At 42.1% G+C, this 20,825-nt stretch overlaps 3 protein-coding genes across 3 annotated transcripts in view; 1 reads left to right on the top strand and 2 right to left on the bottom strand.

Moving 5' to 3' along the window:
- LOC133414326 (myosin-11-like) overlaps positions 1-5,821 on the bottom strand; it is a 27,105-nt gene extending 21,284 nt beyond the window's left edge. The window contains 6 exon segments of the mRNA XM_061699590.1: positions 15-42; positions 165-321; positions 1,536-1,706; positions 2,086-2,344; positions 4,164-4,351; positions 5,397-5,821. Of these exon segments, the coding sequence (XP_061555574.1) occupies positions 15-42; positions 165-321; positions 1,536-1,706; positions 2,086-2,250 (521 nt within the window). The 5' untranslated portion in view covers positions 2,251-2,344; positions 4,164-4,351; positions 5,397-5,821.
- On the top strand, positions 5,234-7,654 carry hoatz (HOATZ cilia and flagella associated protein). The gene has a single exon (XM_061699591.1). It carries the CDS (start codon positions 5,335-5,337, stop codon positions 5,770-5,772), a length of 438 nt encoding a protein of 145 aa, XP_061555575.1. The 5' UTR covers positions 5,234-5,334; the 3' UTR covers positions 5,773-7,654.
- A 3,007-nt stretch (positions 7,655-10,661) lies between these two features.
- gsg1l (gsg1-like) lies at positions 10,662-17,323 on the bottom strand. Its single transcript, XM_061700601.1, has 5 exons — positions 17,024-17,323; positions 14,957-15,004; positions 13,865-14,017; positions 11,543-11,654; positions 10,662-11,310 (listed from the first exon to the last, which is right to left on the bottom strand). Exons 1-5 carry the CDS (start codon positions 17,310-17,312, stop codon positions 10,986-10,988), a joined length of 927 nt encoding a protein of 308 aa, XP_061556585.1. The 5' UTR covers positions 17,313-17,323; the 3' UTR covers positions 10,662-10,985.
- Positions 17,324-20,825: the final 3,502 nt, after the last annotated feature.

Consider the following 20,825-nt stretch of genomic DNA (forward strand, 5'->3'; position numbering starts at 1 on the left):
CATGTCGAACTTACGTGCAGAGGATGGACTGATCCTCGCGGTCTGTGGAGGGAAATCAAGCAGAACAGACCAAAGTTGAGTGAAGAGATTAGTGATCTAAAAATATGGAATCACAATCAAAGTGGGGATGATGGAAGTGAGGGGGGGGGGGGGGGGCGGTTCACCTTGCATCATGTTCCTGTAGGCGTTGTCGGTGATGGAGTAGATGTGAGGTGGCACCTCGTGACGCTTCTTGCCCTTGTACATCTCAATGATCTTCTCCGAGTAGATGGGCAACATCTTGTACGGGTTCACCACCACGCAGAAGAGCCCCGAGTACGTCTGGAGTGCGCAAGAACAAAACAACGCACGCATGGTTAATCTTTGGAGGATGTGTCCATATAAGGGCGTGGAGGGGCGGTTTCACCTCGTCTGATCTTCGCGGCTTATTAGACTTTGTGGGAGTCAGTGGGAAAAGGCAACTATAAGCCCGTTGATCCTTCCGGAACATTTTGAATCTCGCAAGGGCCCTGGTGTTTGTGAGAGATAAAGTTGTGCTCGAGCTTTCCGAGGCAAAAAAAAAAAAAAAGTCGTACGATTTCCAAATTAAAATGTGGTCGTCATCGAGAGAAGAAATACGTGTAGTTCAAGAATCAAGTTGTAATATTTGAGGAATAAAGTCCAAATATTTCAGAAATAATTTTGTTTTAAACAAGAATAGTCTTTTTTTTTTTTTTTTTTAAGAAAACAAATCTGAATATTTGGAAAATAAAAATTGGATTTTTGTAGGAAAAAGTTTGAAATATTTCAAGAATAAAGTCAGATTTAAAAAAAAACTCATAATTTATAAGAGTAAAGTTACTTTATTTTTACAAGAATAAAGTTGTATTTTCAAAGTTCAAACATTTTTTTCAATTTGGATTATTTTGAGAGAAAAATGATTTTACGAGAATAAAGTGAGATTTGTTTCGAAGAAAAAAATGGTGTAATTTTTAGGAGAATAAGCTTTAAAATAATTAAAAGTCTGAATATTTGGAAAATAAAGTTAGACTATTTTGACAAACGGGTGGTCATTTTACAAGAAAAAGAAGTACATTTCAAGTGAATACATTTTCTTTTCGAGAAGAAACTAGGTATTATTTGAGAAAAGTTTTCTTTTAAGAGAATAAAGCCCCCTTTTTTTGTTTTGTTTTTTTTTAACGGAAAAAAAATCTGTAACATTGCTGTGCTAATTTCGTAATATTCTGTTTTTAAGTTGTTATCTTCCGAGCAGAAAAAGCCATGTTTTTAAAACTTTATCTGAAAAAGTATAGTATTCAAGCAAGCGTATGGGCGACGTAGGTACATCACTGCTGCTCGCTCATTGGTCAATTCGTCATCGGTCCACAAAACGAACGTGCACGCCGGTGCCGTCTGGCCCTGTTGTTGTGCCTTCTATTCCGCAGCCTTTACGTCGTCTCCTTGCCACGCCTGCCGACGGCGGAGACCCTCGTTCTCCTCGACGACGTACAATGTTCCTACTCTAGAATGCTCGTGTGCGATTGGTTAGCGCTCACGTAGATGAGGCTGGAGAAGTATCTCTCTCGCAGGTTCTGCAGGACGGAGGCCTCGTTGAGGAAGGTGAGGGCGGCCATGTCCTCCACCTTGCTGAACTTGGGCGGGTTCATCTTCTGGATGTCGTCCTTGTTCACCGTCGCCTTGCGCCCGTTGGACAGCTCCACCAGCACCTGCGCAACCACGGCCGACCGGCGATCAATTAGACGCTCGATGGGCACCTTGGCCGACAGTTAGTCAACGTATCTCCATTATTTTGAAAGAAAATAAAGCAGATTTTTTTTAACAGTCGTATTTTTCAAGACATTAAACTTGTAACGCTTTCATAACCTATCGTCGTATGTTCTCATAATTTATTTTCCTATTTTTTTCTTTTTTTTCAAGAAAAAGATGTGGTCATATGACAAGAATATTGCTTTGGTAAAAGAAATGATAATATGATTCGATGAACTTTTCTTCCATGAGAAAAACTCAAAAAGCGAATTCAGAAATGTGTTTCTTCGTGCGTTACAGATGTCTGAAGATATTTGAACTCGTTTGTGGGCTAAAGACCTCATCGCCCTTTTCCTCCTTGATGCTTGCCGCCTCGAAGCCTTCCCTCTCCGAGGGCACCCACACCATCTTCTTGGCCGCCCAGTCGGCCTGTGCCACGCCACTGTTCCGGAAGTCGTTCTGCAGGAACAGGAACTTGCTGTCGTCCGCCGTCGGGTCCGCCATGTGGGGAACGTGCGTGTCGCAGTGAATGTCAAAATGGCCGGCGGAGGCTGGATCGGATTCTGGTGCTCGCAGGGGAGTCCGCTTGATATCTGGCCTGTAGATGGACGGAATAGCGCAACATGAGCCACCGTGGTTTTTTTTGGGGTCATAGGAAAGCCATATTTGTCGAGGAAAAAAAAAATAATAATAAAAAAGCTGATTTCTTGAGAAAAAAAAAAAAAATTCAAATGAAAAAAAAGAAATCATCTTTTCAAAATGGTCATATTTTTCAAGAAAAGAAATATAGCATTTATTTAGATCAAATGTTACTATTTTTCAGTGCAAAAAGGATTTTTACATTTAAAAAAAGTTATATTTTCGAAGGAGAAAAGTAGTCATTTTACAGGAGAATAATTTTTTTTAGAAAAATGGCATATTTTACAAGTGAAAGAAGTTTTTATCGTAAGGGAATAAAGTTTGACATTTTTGAAGTCATTTGTTGTTGTCTTTTTCAAGAGAGAGAAATAGTTAATAAAATAGCTAATAATACAATAGCAACATTATGAGACTAAAGTCTGATATTTTTTAGAGAAAATGTAATAATCTTTCTTGCATAGTCATATTTCTGGATGAAAATGCCCTCAGACAAAAAAATAGACTTTTTCAAGAAAAAGTAGTTATAAAAATATAGTTATATATATATATATATATATATATATATATATATATATATATATATATATATATATATATATACATATATATATATATATATATAACTATATTTTTATATTTTTATAACTATATATATATATATATATATATATATTTTTTTTTTTTTTTAGGGGGGGGATTACTTATTGAAAGAAAAAGAAAAATTTCAAGAGGAAACCTCTTAGTTGTCCATAAAAAGTATTATTTTTAAAGATCACATTTTCAAAATAAGAAAGTGGTAATCTTACGAGAATAAAGTCATATTTTCTGACAAAAAAATACATATTTTTGAGACAAAAAGGGCACCTTTTTTTTTTAAAAGAAAAACTAGTAATCTTATAAGAATACATTAGTTGTTGTTGTTTTTTTTAGGCGTCCAAAAAAAGCTGCATATTCTGGAGAGAAATGGTGCATTTTCTCAAGAGAAACAAAATGTGTAATCCTCTGAGAATAAAGTCCAATTTTTCAAAGACATTTTTGTATTTATTTTTTTGGACAGAAAGAAAATATTATTCTACAAGAATAAAGTCCTTTTCCCCCTCCCAACTTCATGCCTGTTGACATGACAGTTAAAAGGAAACTAATGCTGGTTTATTTTAGTGAAGCCCCGAAATGTTCTCAATATTATCCTGTGATAGTTTTACGTGAACTTTAAAGAATCGGTGTGTTTCAATACGATTGTACTCACTGCATTTTTCCGTGGAGGCCACAGTGATGCACCGTACGCTTTGACCTCCCATTGCAAAATCGCCAAAAACCCACAAAAATCATCCCGCCGAGCATTCCGAAGGTAACGCAGATCTGCCATGCTGGGATGCCCATGTTTGGCCAGCCCTAAGTTTTTGTTCCCGGGAGCCCGCCGAGGGCTGATGGGCACCTTGCGGGCACTGCGCTACCTTATAAGGTGCGCCAGCCTCTATGTCCAGCCAAGCTTGCCGTTCACACTAAAACGGGATGACCAACAGCTCCCGTCACTGGCATTTTTATAGCATTCTAAAATGGAGCAAAAATACTTTTCTCCTAAAAGTCAATGAAAATGTTTTCACAATAAGGAATTCAAATGGACAACGTCCTCTGGTGTGAGCCCTCATCCAAAAGTGACTTAAATAACTCCATTTGCATTTTAAAAGTCGGCATTCATCTGAAAATCATCTTACGGTAGTTCAATGTGAACCAAATTAAAAAGTTTGGAGAAAGACAAAGAGCTCAATCCCACTCACTGTGCTCAGGTCGGCTCCTCGGTGCAGGACGAAGGCTCGACTCCGGACGAGACTACGATCTCACGGCGGGTACGCTGCTGGTGCCACTGATGAGGAGGGTGAGGAGGATGAGGAGGAACTTCCTCCCCCTCCTCCTACCCAAAATATGACCATGACACCTGGGCCTGGAACGGGACCACGAGACCCGCCTCCTCAGTCCAAGTTCGGCAGCAAAGCAAAAGCCCGAAAGGTCCAGTCAGCCAATCAGAGCAAGAGAAGAAGTAGACATATTTATATGGTCCCTTCATTGGAAAACAAAAACAAGCAAGCAAACAAACAAAAACGCTTGAAACAGATCGGACAGGTCATTTGTAGATGAGATTTTTCTTTAAAAAAAAAAATATGTCAATTTATATGTAACACACGTTATTTTAAGAAAATAGGACTTCATTTTGTATTACTTATAATGAATTTGTCTATATTAAATGAATCAATTATTTTAAAATACATTTTTAAAATGTATAGGTATGTATGTATTGTCTTAATTAATAGTCAAATTAAAACAATAGTTCAGATTTTAAACAAATGTAAATATTCATTATTGATTTAATTAGTGAACCAATTATTTAAAACTACAGTTAAATGCACATCTAAAACACTTTATTTTAATAATAAAATAATATGAATTCTAACTAAAAAAATAATTATAATGTATGAACCAATCATTTCAAAATATAAATGTTAAATGCCTATGTAAAATTGTTTATTTTAATTGATTTCGTTATTTACCATAAAACAATCATTTAATGAGACATATGCACAGAAAAATGTAAACATGAATCCATTTTAACTGACCCATTTTAGCAATGAAAAAAATGACTGAATTAGAAACTCCAAACATGACAGGAATCTGTATGATACAAATACTGCTAAAAAAAACCATGGAAAATAAATTAAAAACCTAGTAAAGTATTGCTAGTATGATTCGTTCTCTCCTTGCTTTTGCTGTGTTTTTTGTTTTGTTTTTGTTTTTTTTACTTAAAAAATATATATATCGAATTCCGCATGAACTCGTGAACCCGGAAGTTATCTATTGACGTCAAAAAAGGCAGGCTCGCCTCCTTCCGGGTTCTCTGTCGTTGCTATGGCGACCCTTCCAAACAACGTCAAGCGAAGTTAGTTCAGTTCTTACATGACCGCTGTCATGTCGGCCCCTCCGGAGCGTAACCGCGACGCTCCCGTCGACGTCCTAACCGTGTTCAGCGGCTCCTCCCCGGAGGACGTGGCCCACGCCCGGCAGCTGTGGAGCTCCTTGTGCATGCCGACGCCGCTCGAGTCCCGCCTGGTGTCGGCGGACATCCCGCAGAGGTTGCCCGTGTCCCGGCCGGAGCGAAGCGTCCACTCGCGGCCGCCTCCGCCTCGCGGCGAGCAGCCCGAGCAGCGGGAGGACGAGCGGCAGCGGTACTTGTCCGTGGCGGCCCAGAGGAAGGAGACGTTGGCCCTGCTCCGGCGGCAGAGGGAGCAGAGGATCCAGAAGGAGCTGCTCTCCTCGGCCTTCAAACCCAAAGCGCCCAAAGAGAAGACGAGCGACTTGAACGCGGAAAGGGAGATGGTCAGGCTACTGGACTGAACCGAACCGCGCTGGTTAGAGGCCCTGAACGCATCGAATACCTCGTGGCCCTGCCCTGAACTCACGAGAAGAAGACGCGAGCGCATAGAAATACCGAGGCCCCTTCAACGCACCATGCGACGATCATGCCGGGTGTCAAAGTCAACGCATCGCAGTCGTCTACAGGAATATGCGGAGGTCCTGTTTGCGCCGTACGACACTTTTCTCTTGTAATTCCGTACTACGCTGAAAACTCGTGAACGCACCGTACGAGATCCCTACAGGACTTGAACGCACCATAAAACGCTATTCTACTGTAATACCTCGAGGCCACGAATCCAACAGACGACACGAAAGTCAAATACGTTTGAGGCTCTGAACGCAACATATGGGATACATACAGTCCCTGAATGCATCATACAACACTATTATAGAATACCGAGAGACCCCGAATGCACCATATGACACTAGTCCACAAGAATACCTTGAGGCCCTGGACACACCATACAGCACTCGTCTCCAGGAATACCCAGAGGCCCCAAATGCACCATACGATGAATAATCTAAAACAAAAGACGTTTTATAAATGATGAGTTAATATATTGAATTAGATGATTTGACTTTAAAAGGCAAAATATCACAGAGATGATCAATATAAAGAAGAAAAAGGGGAATGGGAAGCTTAGCATCATTGTATTGAACAGCAAAGGAAGATGTCATCACTTTCAAATCTTTGAAGGAGACTAAGAATTCCCCCTGTAAGTGGATATCACTCCAACAACTCAAATGGAGGTTTGAAGAGAAAACGTGATTTATTCAGAGAACTTAAATGTCAATGTGGAACAGTACGAACGAAATATTTAGGCCGTAAACAACACACACACAAACCTTTATGACTGTCTGCTACCATTGAATATGAAAATGAACCTTTATACTTGATTGAAGACATCAATAAACGTTTTCCTATTGAACTTGTGGCCCGTTATGACGACAGCACTCGAATGCCTCACAATGTTCCTTTTCTACCTCGTGTATTCTCTCTTATTTAGTCAAAGTGAGCGTGATTTCTGGCTGGATTAACCTAAATTGAAACTTCCGGATTGCACCATAGTAAACAGCATAGTACACTAGTAGCCCATTTATAAGGAACTCTTGTGTTCCTGGCATGAGCCTACGTGACTTGGATCTTGTTGCCATAATAGGATAAGACGTGACTGACTTGACTGTTGACTCGAGCTGGTCGAGCTTCCCCCGACACTTCGGACTTTTCCAGTCCTGAATCATCCGACGCCCAAAGTTGGTGAGGAGAAAGTTCCCAAACAAAGCATCTGAGCCATTTTCCAATTCCAGGGTGATTCTTCGGCTAAGAAGACGCTCACGTGGTGGAAAAAGTCCAAATATGCCCTGAATTCCTCCAACGTGCTCATGTGACAATGTCCACTTTTAAGATGCTCTAATTTTAAACAGCGGTGGAATGTAACGAGTACAATAAGTACTTCATTACTGTACTTCAATAGCTTTTTTTATGATGACTTTTCTACTTGTGCTCCCTTCCTTTGAAAACAGATGTGTGTACTTTCTCCTCCGTACTTTTCTGAAGGAGGCTTGTTACTTTTTTCAACCTCTGCTTCACAGTTCTGTGGACGTGGGTTCAATTGGGTGTGAATTGATGAAACCGGTGTCAGGGACAATTTTTTTTTCTTTTCTTTTACTTTCCATACTGCACAATGAAATGTTTGTTTGTTTGTTTGTTTGACCAATGGCTGACTTCCTGTTCAATTTCGTTCACGGGTCCTTGTGACTTGTTTGTGCGTCGTTTCATGTCCACCCAATTCGCTGTGGATGTGTGAAACTAGTGTCCGTGGATATTTTTTTCAAGGCGGCAACGCCTTGCGTTAATAAAACACACGTCGACCCAATTTCGCGAGAACCGACGAAACTGCTCAGACTCTCTTCGTTCTTCCATTTCTTACAGTTTCTATTGGGAGTCATAAAGCGCTTGCTGCGGCTTGCATCATCGCAACGGGAGCTCTGGGACGGAGCTGACAGCCCCGCAGGAAGCGGGAACCCCCCCCCCCCCCCCCCAAAAAAAAATTATAATAAAATTAATAATAATAATAAAAGCAGAAAAAGTTGAGTCCACTCAAAGTTTGCTTTGGAGACGCGATGTGAGCCGAATGACCGCAGGCACACGCACGCAAAAAAATGACATGATTGATAGCATGCTTATGAATTTCAATTTGATAAAAGTAAACTGGCAGATGAGTCACGCGTTGTCAAGTACAGCTGACGTTGACACTGGGTTAGGGTTTGAAATTAGGCTTTTGAAACCGATTTGTTTCAAATTGAGCGTTTCAAAGCAAGATTAGGGGTGACAACAAGATTTATCATTTCAAATTGGGGTTGGGAGACGAGGTTTGGATTTTAAAACGGAGGTGGGGTCTCAAATTAAAGTTGCGATCCATGCTTAGAAGTTCCAGACAAGGATTAGGGTTTTAAACAAGGGTTAGGGTTTCAAATTAGGGGTTCAAGCCATGGTTAGGTATTCTAACAAGATTTCAAAGCAGGGTTTGAAACCAACGTTCGGGTTTCGAGACAGAATTAGGGTTTCAAGTTAGTTTCCATTTCAAATTAGTGTTTCAAGCCTGGGTTAGTGCTTCAAAAAGGAATTCAAATTAGGGTTTGAAGACAAGGTTCATGTTTCAAGTTTAAGTTTTTTCACTCAGGCTGTGTCAATTTACTGTTTGAAGACAATGGGTTTTAAATTAGGGTTTCAAACCAGGATTAGGGTTTCAAGTTATGGTATAAAGCCATGGTTAGGGTTTTCACAGAAGGGTTAGCGTTCCAAATTAGGGTTTCAAACCAGGGTTAGAAGAGCTGTTTCAATTTCGGTGCAACATTTCAACTTCCATGTGCCAAATAAAAGGCCCAAATAGTTGTCATACATCGAAGGGAACATTTACATGTAGAAATTATTGTTAATAAAACCATTTTAATAGTTTTTGTAGAGGCTTGATGAACTGCCATAAAACATAAATAAATAAATAAATAAAAGTGACATGGAGGCTTTCAAAGTTGTCTCTGGATTATTAAATCGTCCCGAAATCTCAGAGTCAATTTAATCCCGGCTGTTTACAATCTGCCATCATTGCGTAACACACTAAAGCTCACACACACACACACACACACACACACATTGCTCACTTTTTTGGTTGTGATGCTCATTTCAATTCATTCGTGTTGGGTTGATTTTCCAGCTCTGAGTGGGGCTTGAATGATCCTTTTCCGTGGCACTTTCTGCTTACTCTTTTTATGGGGCGCACGGACAACTTTATGCCCGCAGATTGATTCTGAAGCCGTAAAAAGTTTCACCGCGCGGAGATTTTGCACTTGTACTGCAGGTGTCAACCTCTGCTTTTCTGCTACTGCAAGAACAACAAAGGAAGGAAGGAAGGAAGGGAGCCAAGGTTAGGGTTGCAAGCCTGGGTTCGGGTTTCCAAGTGGGGTTTAAGGTTTTAAATTAGTTTCAATTATTATTTTCTATCATTTCTACATCATTTCATGTGTCCATTCATGCGGCTAGAATTTCAGGCACAGGGAACAACGCCCTCAAAGGATGCTAATGCCAAGGGTTGAAATATGTTTTATTTGCGTTTTTATTTGCATTTGTGAAACTTCAAGATGTTTCTTTTCAAGGAGAGAGAAAAAAATGTCAGAATGTTCCATGAAACAAGCTTTCTGGAATTTGACATTTAAAAATGTTTCCTACTATGCATCTCATTGAAATGCAAAATTCATTTGACGTGCAACAACACTTTTAAAATCTGTACAATACAATCTAAACGTTCTAAAATACGATTTTAGAAATGAAAATACCTGTAGTAATATTGTTTAGAAAACAATCCCAAACTATTTAGCCCAAGCAAGGTTCAATTATTAAAAAAAATATATATATATACTTTTTTTTATTTATTTTTTTATTTACATTTGTTATCTTCAAATGACTTGTCGGTAAAGTTCAAATTTGAAGTTCAAAATGCTACGTGTGGCGTTTTCTCACAATGAACGCTGTAAAATTCAATTTCCTTTTAAGCTAACGTTTGCTAACTTGCTGGTTTTGGGGCTAGCTTTTAAGCTAACGTTTGCTAACTTGCTGGTTTTGGGGCTAGCTTTTAAGCTAACGTTTGCTAACTTGCTGGTTTCTGTCGAAAATGAAAGTAGATTCACATCAAAAATATGTATTTTTTATTAAAACAATCACCCTTGTACCTGTTTTGTCATAACACAATATCAACAAGCAAGCTAAGGCCAATGGATTTTAGCCAGTTGCTTAAACCATGGTTGTTGTATGAGCCACCAAGTCTTCCATTTTTTTTTTCTTCATTATTTGTGAAAATCAAACACTGAGATGTGAAAAACGCGTTGAAAACATTTCATTGGAATATCTGTGGCTAATTGTAGCTAATGTTAGATAATGTTTTAATGACGGCTGGCATATTAGCCATTTGTTGTGGTTACAATACAAGAAGTCTACAGTTTATTATTTGTAAAAATGTTTTAAAGTGAATAAATAAACATGGAGATTCCTAAAAAGTACAATTTAAAATAAGTTTACCTTTTAAACGCACCCGCGGTATATCTGCGGTGGCTAAGCATAGCTAATGTTAGCTAGTTCCCTCTTTGATGGTTATTGTATTTGTAAACATTTTATGTTTAAAAAAAGTATTGCTTATTTATAAAATGGTTTACAAGTAAAATGGTTTAAAAGTATAAATAAACATGGAAACACCAAAAAGTAATAAAACAAAACTAAACACAAATGCACTCCTAGTATGACCGTGGCTAATATGAGCTAAAGTTAGCCAACGGGAGATTAACGTGAATTTCGGAGGCGCAATATCACTGCGACGTTTTATGAATTCCATATAACTACACTGAAGTTGATTTAAAATACGACACCTAGTATCTTAAAATGTGCGAGAAAAAAAGGAAACAAAAAAATTCCAAGAATCTTAATGATATCACACAGTGTATTGATTATTGCATAATATATTGTTATGTCATACCTTGTTATTACACATACAGACAGAGTGTACAATTCAAGTCTAGTGTCATTCATATTTCCATTTGTCTTGTCAAGTCTTTTAACAATAAAATAAAGGCGGCTGCACATTCACATTGCTATGTCAGAACCAGGTTCTAGGCCTGAAGGAGGACCTCGTTCGTGACCCCCTTCAGCACTGCTCCTCCCCCAGCGAGTCCGTGTTCTCGCCTAAGTCAACAGAGGCAGTTCTCGTCTTGGTCCGGTCCGCCCCTGGATCGGGAGGAGGCCCAGGTACGCTCCCGGGGCCCGGATAGACATCTAGCGTGCCCGAGATGGATTGCAAGGAGCGCTCTCGGAAGTAGTGGAAGGCCTCCTGGTCCAGGAAGTCCTGATCCTCGCGGAGGCCCTGCTCGAAGAGTTTGCGCTTGTGGCGGAACTCGATGACTGTCTTGGTATAGGAGTTGAGTGTGGTGACCGAGGCGGCCATGCAGCACGTGAAGGAACCCCACGCCATGCTGATCAGAGAAGACACAACGTGCAAAATGCTGAGTGTCCTTCCTTAAAAAAATATTCCCTTATCCCAACCCCCTGACCCTCACCCTGTTTTTATGACCAAACTCTCACCCCCAAAAAATTTTTTTGGATTAGTTTTTGATATTATCTGCATTTCAACAAGGCATCAGCCCCCAAAGCTGGAGATAGGGGGTTCAAGTCCCCCCTGGGTTGGGTTCCTGAGCGTGAACTCACCAGAAGGACCAGCCGTAGTCCCAGCTGTGAGGCCTCCAGTCTTCAGGACCCAGACTGACGGTGATCTGAAATACTTGCGTGTACATCATGTGGGCCACCATTCCTAGAAGACCTGACACGCACACATGCAAGTCAATATCTAGACTTTGAAAACTTACGCAAAAGTAGAAATCATCGTAATTGTATAATGCAAACACTAAGTTCCATTATTCTCCTCTCAGACCCGCCCTACGTAGGAGTGTGTGTGTGTTTGGGAAAGAGCTTCCACACAGCGAATCAAGAGTACGAATCCTGTCTTGGTGCTAGCCAATCAGGGATAGTAGCGCGGGTTATCGTTCCATACGATGGACATAGGAGTTTTTCTGGACTCGCTAAATTTTCATTGTTGTGGTAAATCGCGCATGACACAGCGCCGTTTGCTTTGTAGATGCTCACAACTGGGACAAAGGGAAAGTCGACTGTCTTATTCTAATTTTTTTTTATTGCAACTATCGATGGTTTGTATAAATGCGACACGATAGCGGTGGCATGGAGAGGTGGATGTAGTTGGGCAAGTCACAGGCGCCAAATGCACAGCCCACAGCCCACAGCCCACTCATTAGTGGCGTGCTAATTAGATTTATTGATGTTTTTTTTTTTTTTTTTTTTTTTTTTTTTTTTTTTTTAAATGACTCCTTTAAATATGCAGATACCAAAGTGTGCATTCGTGGTAACCAAGCAAGAGCCACATCTTTATAAACTGAGTGGCTGCGCAACATTACGGCTGCGTACATTTATTTCTCACAAGGAAGTTCCTGTAAAACTGAAGTGAGGATTCACATTTGGCCTTTTTATAACGGTAGCTCAATCAAATCTATTTCGTTGGTAATTGCCTTCTTCAATTAGTTGGTTGATTGACACAGACAAAGCCTTGGCAGAGGTCCTCTCTTGTGCACCATATGCTAAAGCGAAGACATGACGGAAAGAAGCCATAAAGAACGAGCTTGTTGCTCAATACTAATGCGAGATGCCATCTTGGCATCAGAAGAATCGTGGCGGCGACTCCCAATTCTTGTGTAAGAACACACACACACACACACACACACACACACAGACACACGAGTTGTTGTGTAAGAGCTTTAAGACAAGAGCTTCAAATCCCTGGCGGGCCAACACCGAGGATATCCTCTGAACTCCGATGACCTCGCACGAACCTGCGCCCCTCTCTCTCGCCTCGCGACGTTTCTCAGCGTTTGATGCTGACATCGTGGATACGCAAGGCACGCACACACACGCATATTCAAAGAATATTTATTATTTGACCTCTTCCAAGTAGGAGAAGCTCAGAGATTTTAGGAGTTTTTATTATTTTGATCGACGATAGTTGCTCGCTTGCTTGGTTTTTCTGTTGGTCAGTTAGTAGGTTGGTTGGCAGGTTAGTCGGTCTGTTGGTTCTTGATTAGTTGTTTAGTACTTTAGTCGGTTGGTTGATTGGTTGGTTGGTTGGCCAGTTCGTTGGTTATTTTGTTGTTGTTTCAGTTTGGTGGTTAGCTTTTCGGTCAGCTGGTTAGTTCATTGATCGGTAAATTGGTAGTTGTTTGTTTTTTGTTTTTTTTTGGTTCATGTATATGATGGCTGGTTAGTTGTTTGTTTGTTTTTTTGGGGTTCGGTAGATTGCTTATGTACATGGTGGGTTGGTTGGTTGATTTGGCAGTTAACTGGCGGGCATGTACTTTCATGGCTGGTTGGCGAGATAGTTTAATGGTCGGTTGCGTGGTTCGGTAGTTAAATCATGGCCCGGGGGCCATTTGCGATCCGCCGTCCATTTTTTTAGCAACCCGCGGCATATGCAGTACTAAATATATCATTTGACATGGTCTGCAACATTAGAAGTTTTCAGAAGTTTTGGTCTGGTTTTGGTTCTGAATGCGGAGATGAGATTCGGTTGCTGCTAAGCGCAGGGGCGGCTCTAGTCTCTTGGATATGGGGGAGCGGGCCACCCCAAAATCCTCACAAATCTTAAACTATTTACGCATTACCTTTAACAGACTGTGACAAAGCAGTTTTTCATCCATCCATCGATCCATTTTCCGTACCGTTTATGCTCACTAGGTGTTGCGGGCACGCTTGGAGCCTATCCCAGCTATCTTTGGGTGAGCCAGCCAATCGCAGGGCACACGAGCATTCTAACAACCATTTTGACTACAGGCAGTTACGAACAACGAGGTGTGTGGCAATTGACACCCCTATTGCACATTACCAACAACAACGTCATGGTTTGGGAGTGTCGGTATGTTTGAATCTAAGGCTTTCGTTCATGTGTCTGCGCGTCGTCCACCTTACCGGAAAGCACGGTGAAGACGGCGGCAAAGGCGTTCAACTTGAGCCCGTCGATGACGTTGCTGGAGTGGAAAAGCTCCAAACACATCAGACTGAAGCCCACCACCAGCAGAAGGATGTACAAGACCTCCGACACCACCGACAGCCACAGCACGCCTGACACGACATGCACAACGCACAATCAGGCATGCTTCAAAAGAATTGGGACACCTGCAAGGGAGTGAAGAAAATGTGGACTTTGGGGAAAAAAATGTGCAAAAATGTGGAGTTTGGACAGAGGTACACCGAAAAGAAGTGAGAAAAATGTGGACTTCCAGCGGTAGCATTGAGACACCTAATTGAAGTGAAAACGTGAAGTTCGGACAGAAGTATTAGGACAACTGCAGGAAGTAACAAGTGACGAAAACTGGAGTTTGAAGCGAAGTACTCAGAAGCCTGTACAAGGTGAAAAGTTTGGAAAATAATGTGGCGATCGGACAAAAGTATTTGGACACATACACGAAGGGACATTGTGGAATTTGGATAAAAGTAGTTGAAGGCCTGGAGAAGGTGAAAAGCGAAAACAAATGTATTGGGACAGCTACGTGAAGTATGAAAAATGATGAAAAAGGTTTTGTATAATTAATCCCTCCAGTGAGAGGCGACGCTTGCACGTATGCGACCGGTCACTTCATCAGTGGCCAATTGACGGGCGCTCGCGGCGGCGAAAAGATGAGTGTGACCATTGACCTCCATTGATCTCCCGCCAGCATTCGGAGGACCGCGGCGTGACGGCAGGTCAAAGGGCAAGGACTATTGACTTTCAACCACAAAAAAAGTGGGCGTGATAGCTGAGGTCAAAGTTAAGGCGGTTAGATAGTGTATGATTGGATGCGTGTCGGTCGGAAGATAAATTGGTGGATCGTGTATGGCAGCATGTAGTGTATGTCAGTATGTAGATACTGTATGTACATAGTTAAGTAAACAGACAATATGTGTACGAATCTCCCATTTGAATGAAGGCTCCGCTCTCCGCATTGACTCAATTCTCCATCAATTTTGGGCCTCGCGACTTCCTTGAGCCGGCGAGGACGCGTAACGGCCGTCATTACTCACCTCTCTCCGAGGCGGGGGCCAGGTCAATGAAGCTGCGACACTTCTCACCTGAGACACACAAAGAGAGACACACTCAAAGCGCTCGCATCTCAAATCATCATTCTTCACTGGAATGCATGGAAATGCCATGGATCCGTTCCAGTCTAACCCAAAAGAAAAAAAAAAAAGGCTAAAAAAAATAGAACTCTATAATATTGTACTCTATACAAAAATACAGTATTGACAATTAAACAGATGGTACAGAATTTCAACCATTTTTGTCACACTATTTGCTTAGCCGCCTGGAGGCAGTATAGTACATCCATCCATCCATTCACATACTAATATATTCTCCAATTCTCTCTAATTGTCTCATATTATTACATATGCACAACAAATTGATGGCTGACTAGATTTGAAATCAGAAGCCCATAAAAAAAAAAAAAAAAAAAAAGTTTGTTCAAGTATCATTGACTTTATTTTAAAAAAGGGGGCTCGGCAACAAAAAATAAATGAAAAATGCTCGCAACACCTCAAAATGATTCAAAGCTAAGACAATTAGCAATTTGGGTATTTTAGCAAAAAAATAAAAAATAAAAAAGTCCACACACGCGATTTGCTTTCACTGGCCACAAGATAATGTGGTGGACTGGAACTGGCCCTCGGCCCTCGAGTGTGGCACCTGCGCTTTACCCGGAGACGGTATCAACTCCTCAGTACAGCCGTAGTAGTTGTCGTTCTTTGCAGAGGATAAAGAACGTATGCCCGTGAGTCGGGCTCGGACCTAAATCCCCATTCGCATTCACAGTATCTGCCTCCATATTTTGCTCCACCAAATTTGTGCTGAAATGTACCACGTACTTCGCTTCAAGGGTTATAACACTGCCACGTAGAGGCTAGTCATTTGCCCATCTATGGCATTTATGTCAGCATCAGAAAAATCTCGAGAAATTCGCAAGTCAGGTCCCTCCCATCTCAAGTTGTACCAAAAGTAGACTTACTTTATCATTATTACTATTGCTAGTGGTTCACTTGTTTGATTACATTATTTTGTTAACTTTCGTACTCAGGATCATCTTTTACGTCAGATAAGTTAGGATAATGCTGACGAAGATCAGCAAATGCTCAAATTGTGTGTACGTGTATGTGTGTACCCCACATATGAAGCTAGTCATTCAGAAGAATCTTTTCGAGACATACAGCGATCAGGTTTTGGCGGATGATAGCAAGAGGGGACGAATGATCACATTCAGCCAGGTGATCGGTATGTGTGTACCCCAGACCACAGGATAATCACTCATACTGATCGTCGGTATGTGTGTTCTCTGATTAACGGGCCATCGTTCCATTTCACGTGACAATCACAGAGTCTGTGGCTTGGCCCTACTCGTTGTGGAGCACACATGTAAGGATATTTTGATTGTAAATATTAAACAGGTTAAACGTTTCTTATTTCCAAGCAGATTGGGGTAGAAAATCACACATAACACACCCCACAACACAGGGTAATCTTTCAGGATCATGTTTCACATCCGATAAATCGGGCCTGTGCTGACTTTGATCGGAAAATGCTCAAATTTGGCCCGATTATCGCTATCAGTGCACCCCGCACCACAGGATAAATGCTCAATTTAATCTTTTGGAGACATCCAATAAACAGGCTTTGGCCAATGATGGCAAGAGGGGACAAATGCTCAAATTCAGACAGATTATCGGTATGTGTGTCGAATTACTCAGGATCATCTTTCACAGAAATCTGATAATCGGGCCTATGTTGACTTTAATCCGGAAGGAAGGAAAATACTCAATCAAAAATCAAGCTTTTGTTCACCTTATTCGAAAGGGAGGGAAACGTTCAAATTTGGCCCGATTTTCTTTGTGTGTGGACCCCGCTTAATCTGTTTATTTTCTCTAATGCCGATGCATCGGATTAGGTTGCAAAAGACAGCCTTTGTGAAGCATGTTTTGAAATGAGTTTCCAGTAAAAGCACCCCAAGCACCAACAGGGCCCGACGCAGGAAGGAGCCGGCCGAAAGGTCACAGCCCGCGGGGGAGAGGAAGGCGAGGACCCCACGTCGCTCCACCCACCTGCCTCGTGGATGTTCTCCTCACACGAGTACCAGATTCCGGTGTGGAACCTCCTGAAGAGGAAGCGGTCGTCTCCGGTCTCCCAGCTGTAGTGCACCTTGCTCTGGTCCGTCTCGTTGACGCCGTAGTCGATGCAGTTGTGGCGCCGCTGCGCGCTGCAGTTGGGCTTGGGCACCCGCTGCGTGCCCTCGCACCAGTACGTCGTGATGAAGGCCGTGGTGGAGAAGAGCAGCGCCGCCAGGTTCAGGCCCACGGACAGAAGAGCGCGACACTTGCGCGTTGTCTTCATGTTCGCGGAGGGGGAGAGGAGAGGAGAGGAGAGGAGAGGAGAGGAGAGGTGAGGTGAGGAGAGGAGAGGAGAGGAGAGGAGAGGAGAGGAGAGGAGAGGAGAGGAGAGGAGAGGAAAGGAAAGGAGAGGAGAGAAGAGAAGAGAAGAGAAGAGGAGAGGAGAGGAGAGGAAAGGAAAGGAAAGGAAAGGAGAGGAGAGAAGAGGAGAGGAGAGGAGAGGAGAGGAGAGGAGAGGAGAGGAGAGGAGAGGAGAGGAGAGGAGAGGAGAGGAGAGGAGAGGAGAGGAGAGGAGAGGAAAGGAGAGAAGAGAAGAGAAGAGAAGAGAAGAAGAGGAGAGGAGAGGATAGTGGCGGCGCGTCAGGCGGCGTGGCGCGCGGAGCTTGCACCGTGCGGTACTCCTTCTTCTTCTTCTTCTTCTTCTTCTGTCTGTCTGTCTTTTTTGCAGTTGTTCTGCTACCGGGCCAGTCCGGTGAAGAGAGTAGCGAGGAGGACTCGGTCCACGTCCCCGCAGCTTGTGAGCAGACTTTTTAGAGTCCGTCTCTCTCTCTCCTTCTCTCTCTCTCTCTCTCTCTCTCTCTCTCTCTCTCTTCTTCGTTGTACGTCACACAGGCACACGCGCGCGCGCATGCAGCGCCTTTCCAAAAATCCTCACACGTGCACACCGAATTCACACCAACACGAAACACGCAAACAGGACAGAGAGGGAAAAGTAAGCCGACCCTTGGAGTGAATACCTGCTCGACCCTCCATCGGCAGCAACAACCTCAACCAAACGTTTCCTGCAGTTGCAGATCAAAAGTCCCCAACGACCAGGATGAATTTTGGTTCCACTTCTCTTTTCTGTTGCAGTTCAGCCACATTTGTGGCCGGGACGTCTGGCGTGACGCCGCAGCATCTCAATCGGGGGAACGGGTGGCCAATTGTGCAAGTTCTCACACTTCAAAAGATGAGAGAGGCCTGTATTTTTGATCGTAGGTATACCTCACCTATGAGAGATCAAATGAGAAAAATAAGCAAATCACACAGCAAATTATGGTGGAAAATAAATATTTGGTCACCTCCAAACAAGCAAGATTTCTGGCTCTCGCAGACCTTTAACCTCTTCTTTTAGAGGCTCCTCTGTCCTCCGCTCGTTCCTTGTATTAATGGCACCTGTTTGAGTTCGTTATCAGTATAAAAGACACCTGTCCACAACTCAAACAGTCCCGCTACAAACTCCGCTATTGGCCAAGACCAAAGAGCTGTCAAGCTTGTAGACCTGCACCAGGCTGGGACCAAAGGAACGAAGGAACAAAGGCTACCATCAGTAACACACGACCCCGCCAGGGACTCAAAACCTGCAGTGCCGGACGTGTCCCCCTGTCGGACGATATTTATCATTTTTATGCCGATCAGCTTTGATGTCGTAATCCGCCGATCCGATCAATGACGTCCTTGATCGGCTCCGCAAAAGACATGTGCGCAGTATATTTGAATCCAAAAGCTAGTTTATTTTTGAGTCTTCAATCAATCTACCATGCGTGTTTTTGGGGATGTGCGAGGAAACCGGAGTAGCCCGGAGGAAAATTCTTTCAAAATCAGACAACGTCATTTTCAAATTTTTTTTTTTCATTTTTGTTGGGTTTTTTTGCCTCTCACAGGTGAGTTATACCTATGATGAAAATTCCAGGCCTCTCTCATCTTTTTAAGTGGGAGAACTTGCACAATTGGTGGCTGACCAAATACTTTTTGTGTAAGGGTGTAACGATTGATTCATTGCATCTCAGAACTGTGAGGCAGATGTGTTAACCAGTCGCCAACGTGCCGCCCGTAATATATGTCAGAGCCGACAAGGCCTTGACACCCACCCCACGACGACAATCCATCAGCAGACAGGACGGTCGCGTCTTCCCGGCATCCGTGAGCACGTCCTCGTCCGACGTTGACGATCTCTCCGCTGAATAGACTTCGTATCCTCTTGTAGGTTACCTTTACTTCATTATCACACCGTAAAAAAAATTAAAAAAAAAAAAAAAAAAAAATGAACCCAGAACTACAAGTACCCAACATTACGAGTTGGACCGTTTGCTAAACAGAGCTGGCGCAATCTGCTTGCTGGGTTCATAATTTGTTCTATTGTTTTGCACTTCCAGGACAACGTATCAAACTAAGTCAGGACATTAGTCAACTCATTATCTTTTTCGAATTTGTTATCGTTAAAATTATCATTATTGTTTTTATGAATGGCTGTAATATCAATACATTGTGCAACTTGGGTATGAGATGTGTGTTTGATTTTTTTTTTTTTTTTAAATGCCGATGCTTCATTATTTGAGGAGGATGTTCTAAATTTGTAAAAAAAAAAAAAAGAAAAAAAGAAAAAAAAAAATCCTGGATTCTAAAATTGTTTCTGATTCAGAATTTGATTGTGATTCAAATTCAAAATCTGATGAAAAATTCTGATTCACATTTTTTTCCCAAATATGATTTTTTTTCAAAACAACAAAAAATGTAATCGTAGTAATAAGAATTCAATAATATAAAAAAACATAAGTAGACAGTAAGAATCTGATTCTGATTTTAAAACTGATTCTACATACTATGACTGCAACGTGGATTCTAAAGCTGATTCTGATTCCGGGTCGAATTCTAAAAAATTGATTCATACATGGATGCGGTTTCTAAATCTGATTCCAAATCTGTGTCTAAAATATGTTTGAAATTTGATCGGTGATTTTTAGAGTGATTGTGTTTGAGTTGTGAATTTTCCACACGTGAAGAAGACAGTGAAGCGAAGTCGATGGCGTGCGTGTGCTGCATATAAATAATAGATGAGAGTTGTGGTGTCTGCGAGTGTATCAGTCTTTGCGGCGACATATTGCTTCGTCTTAACACAAACAAGACGTGCCTCCTTCTTGTAAAACTTTTTACGGCTTATTTCTCCCTCCCCCCCGGATTGCGTTTCAACACCACGTTAGTTCTGCTCTACGGTTTACAAAAAGGTGCCAGGCTTCCATCTTGTGACTGTCCCCACCAACCCGAGCTGTCATTGTCTTTCAGAACTGCAAGCATATTTTTTGAATATACTTGCTGACTGTGGGATTTATGCAAAGCTGAAGGCCGTCCCGTCACGTCGGCGCTCTCGTTTTTATTTTTTTTTACCCCCCCCTCAGCAGTGTCAAAGTGTCTCGGCTGGCCACGCATCCGATGGAAGTGTTGATGGAACTCTTTCCCGAGGTAGAAAATTGAAGCCGGGAGAAATCGCCTCGCCGCGGCATCATAGAAAATACATCATCAACGCCACCGTTCTGAGGTCACCTTCTGACTGCATAAACGCACCACTTACATGCCAACACTCGCTTTAGTTACACCTGCAAGATATCCAATCCCTGGAGCCTCGATTTACAAGTTGAATTCGTTCCGCGGCCACGCTCCTAACTCAAAACTGAAAGTACAGAGAGCTCAAATCTGCTGGAACTTTAGGTGGAAATGCAACTTTGGGGGTCATTTATCTGGGTCAGAGAAGACCCCGGCT

Source organism: Phycodurus eques, chromosome 16, assembly GCF_024500275.1.
Source record: "Phycodurus eques isolate BA_2022a chromosome 16, UOR_Pequ_1.1, whole genome shotgun sequence".
Lineage (NCBI taxonomy): Eukaryota > Metazoa > Chordata > Actinopteri > Syngnathiformes > Syngnathidae > Phycodurus > Phycodurus eques.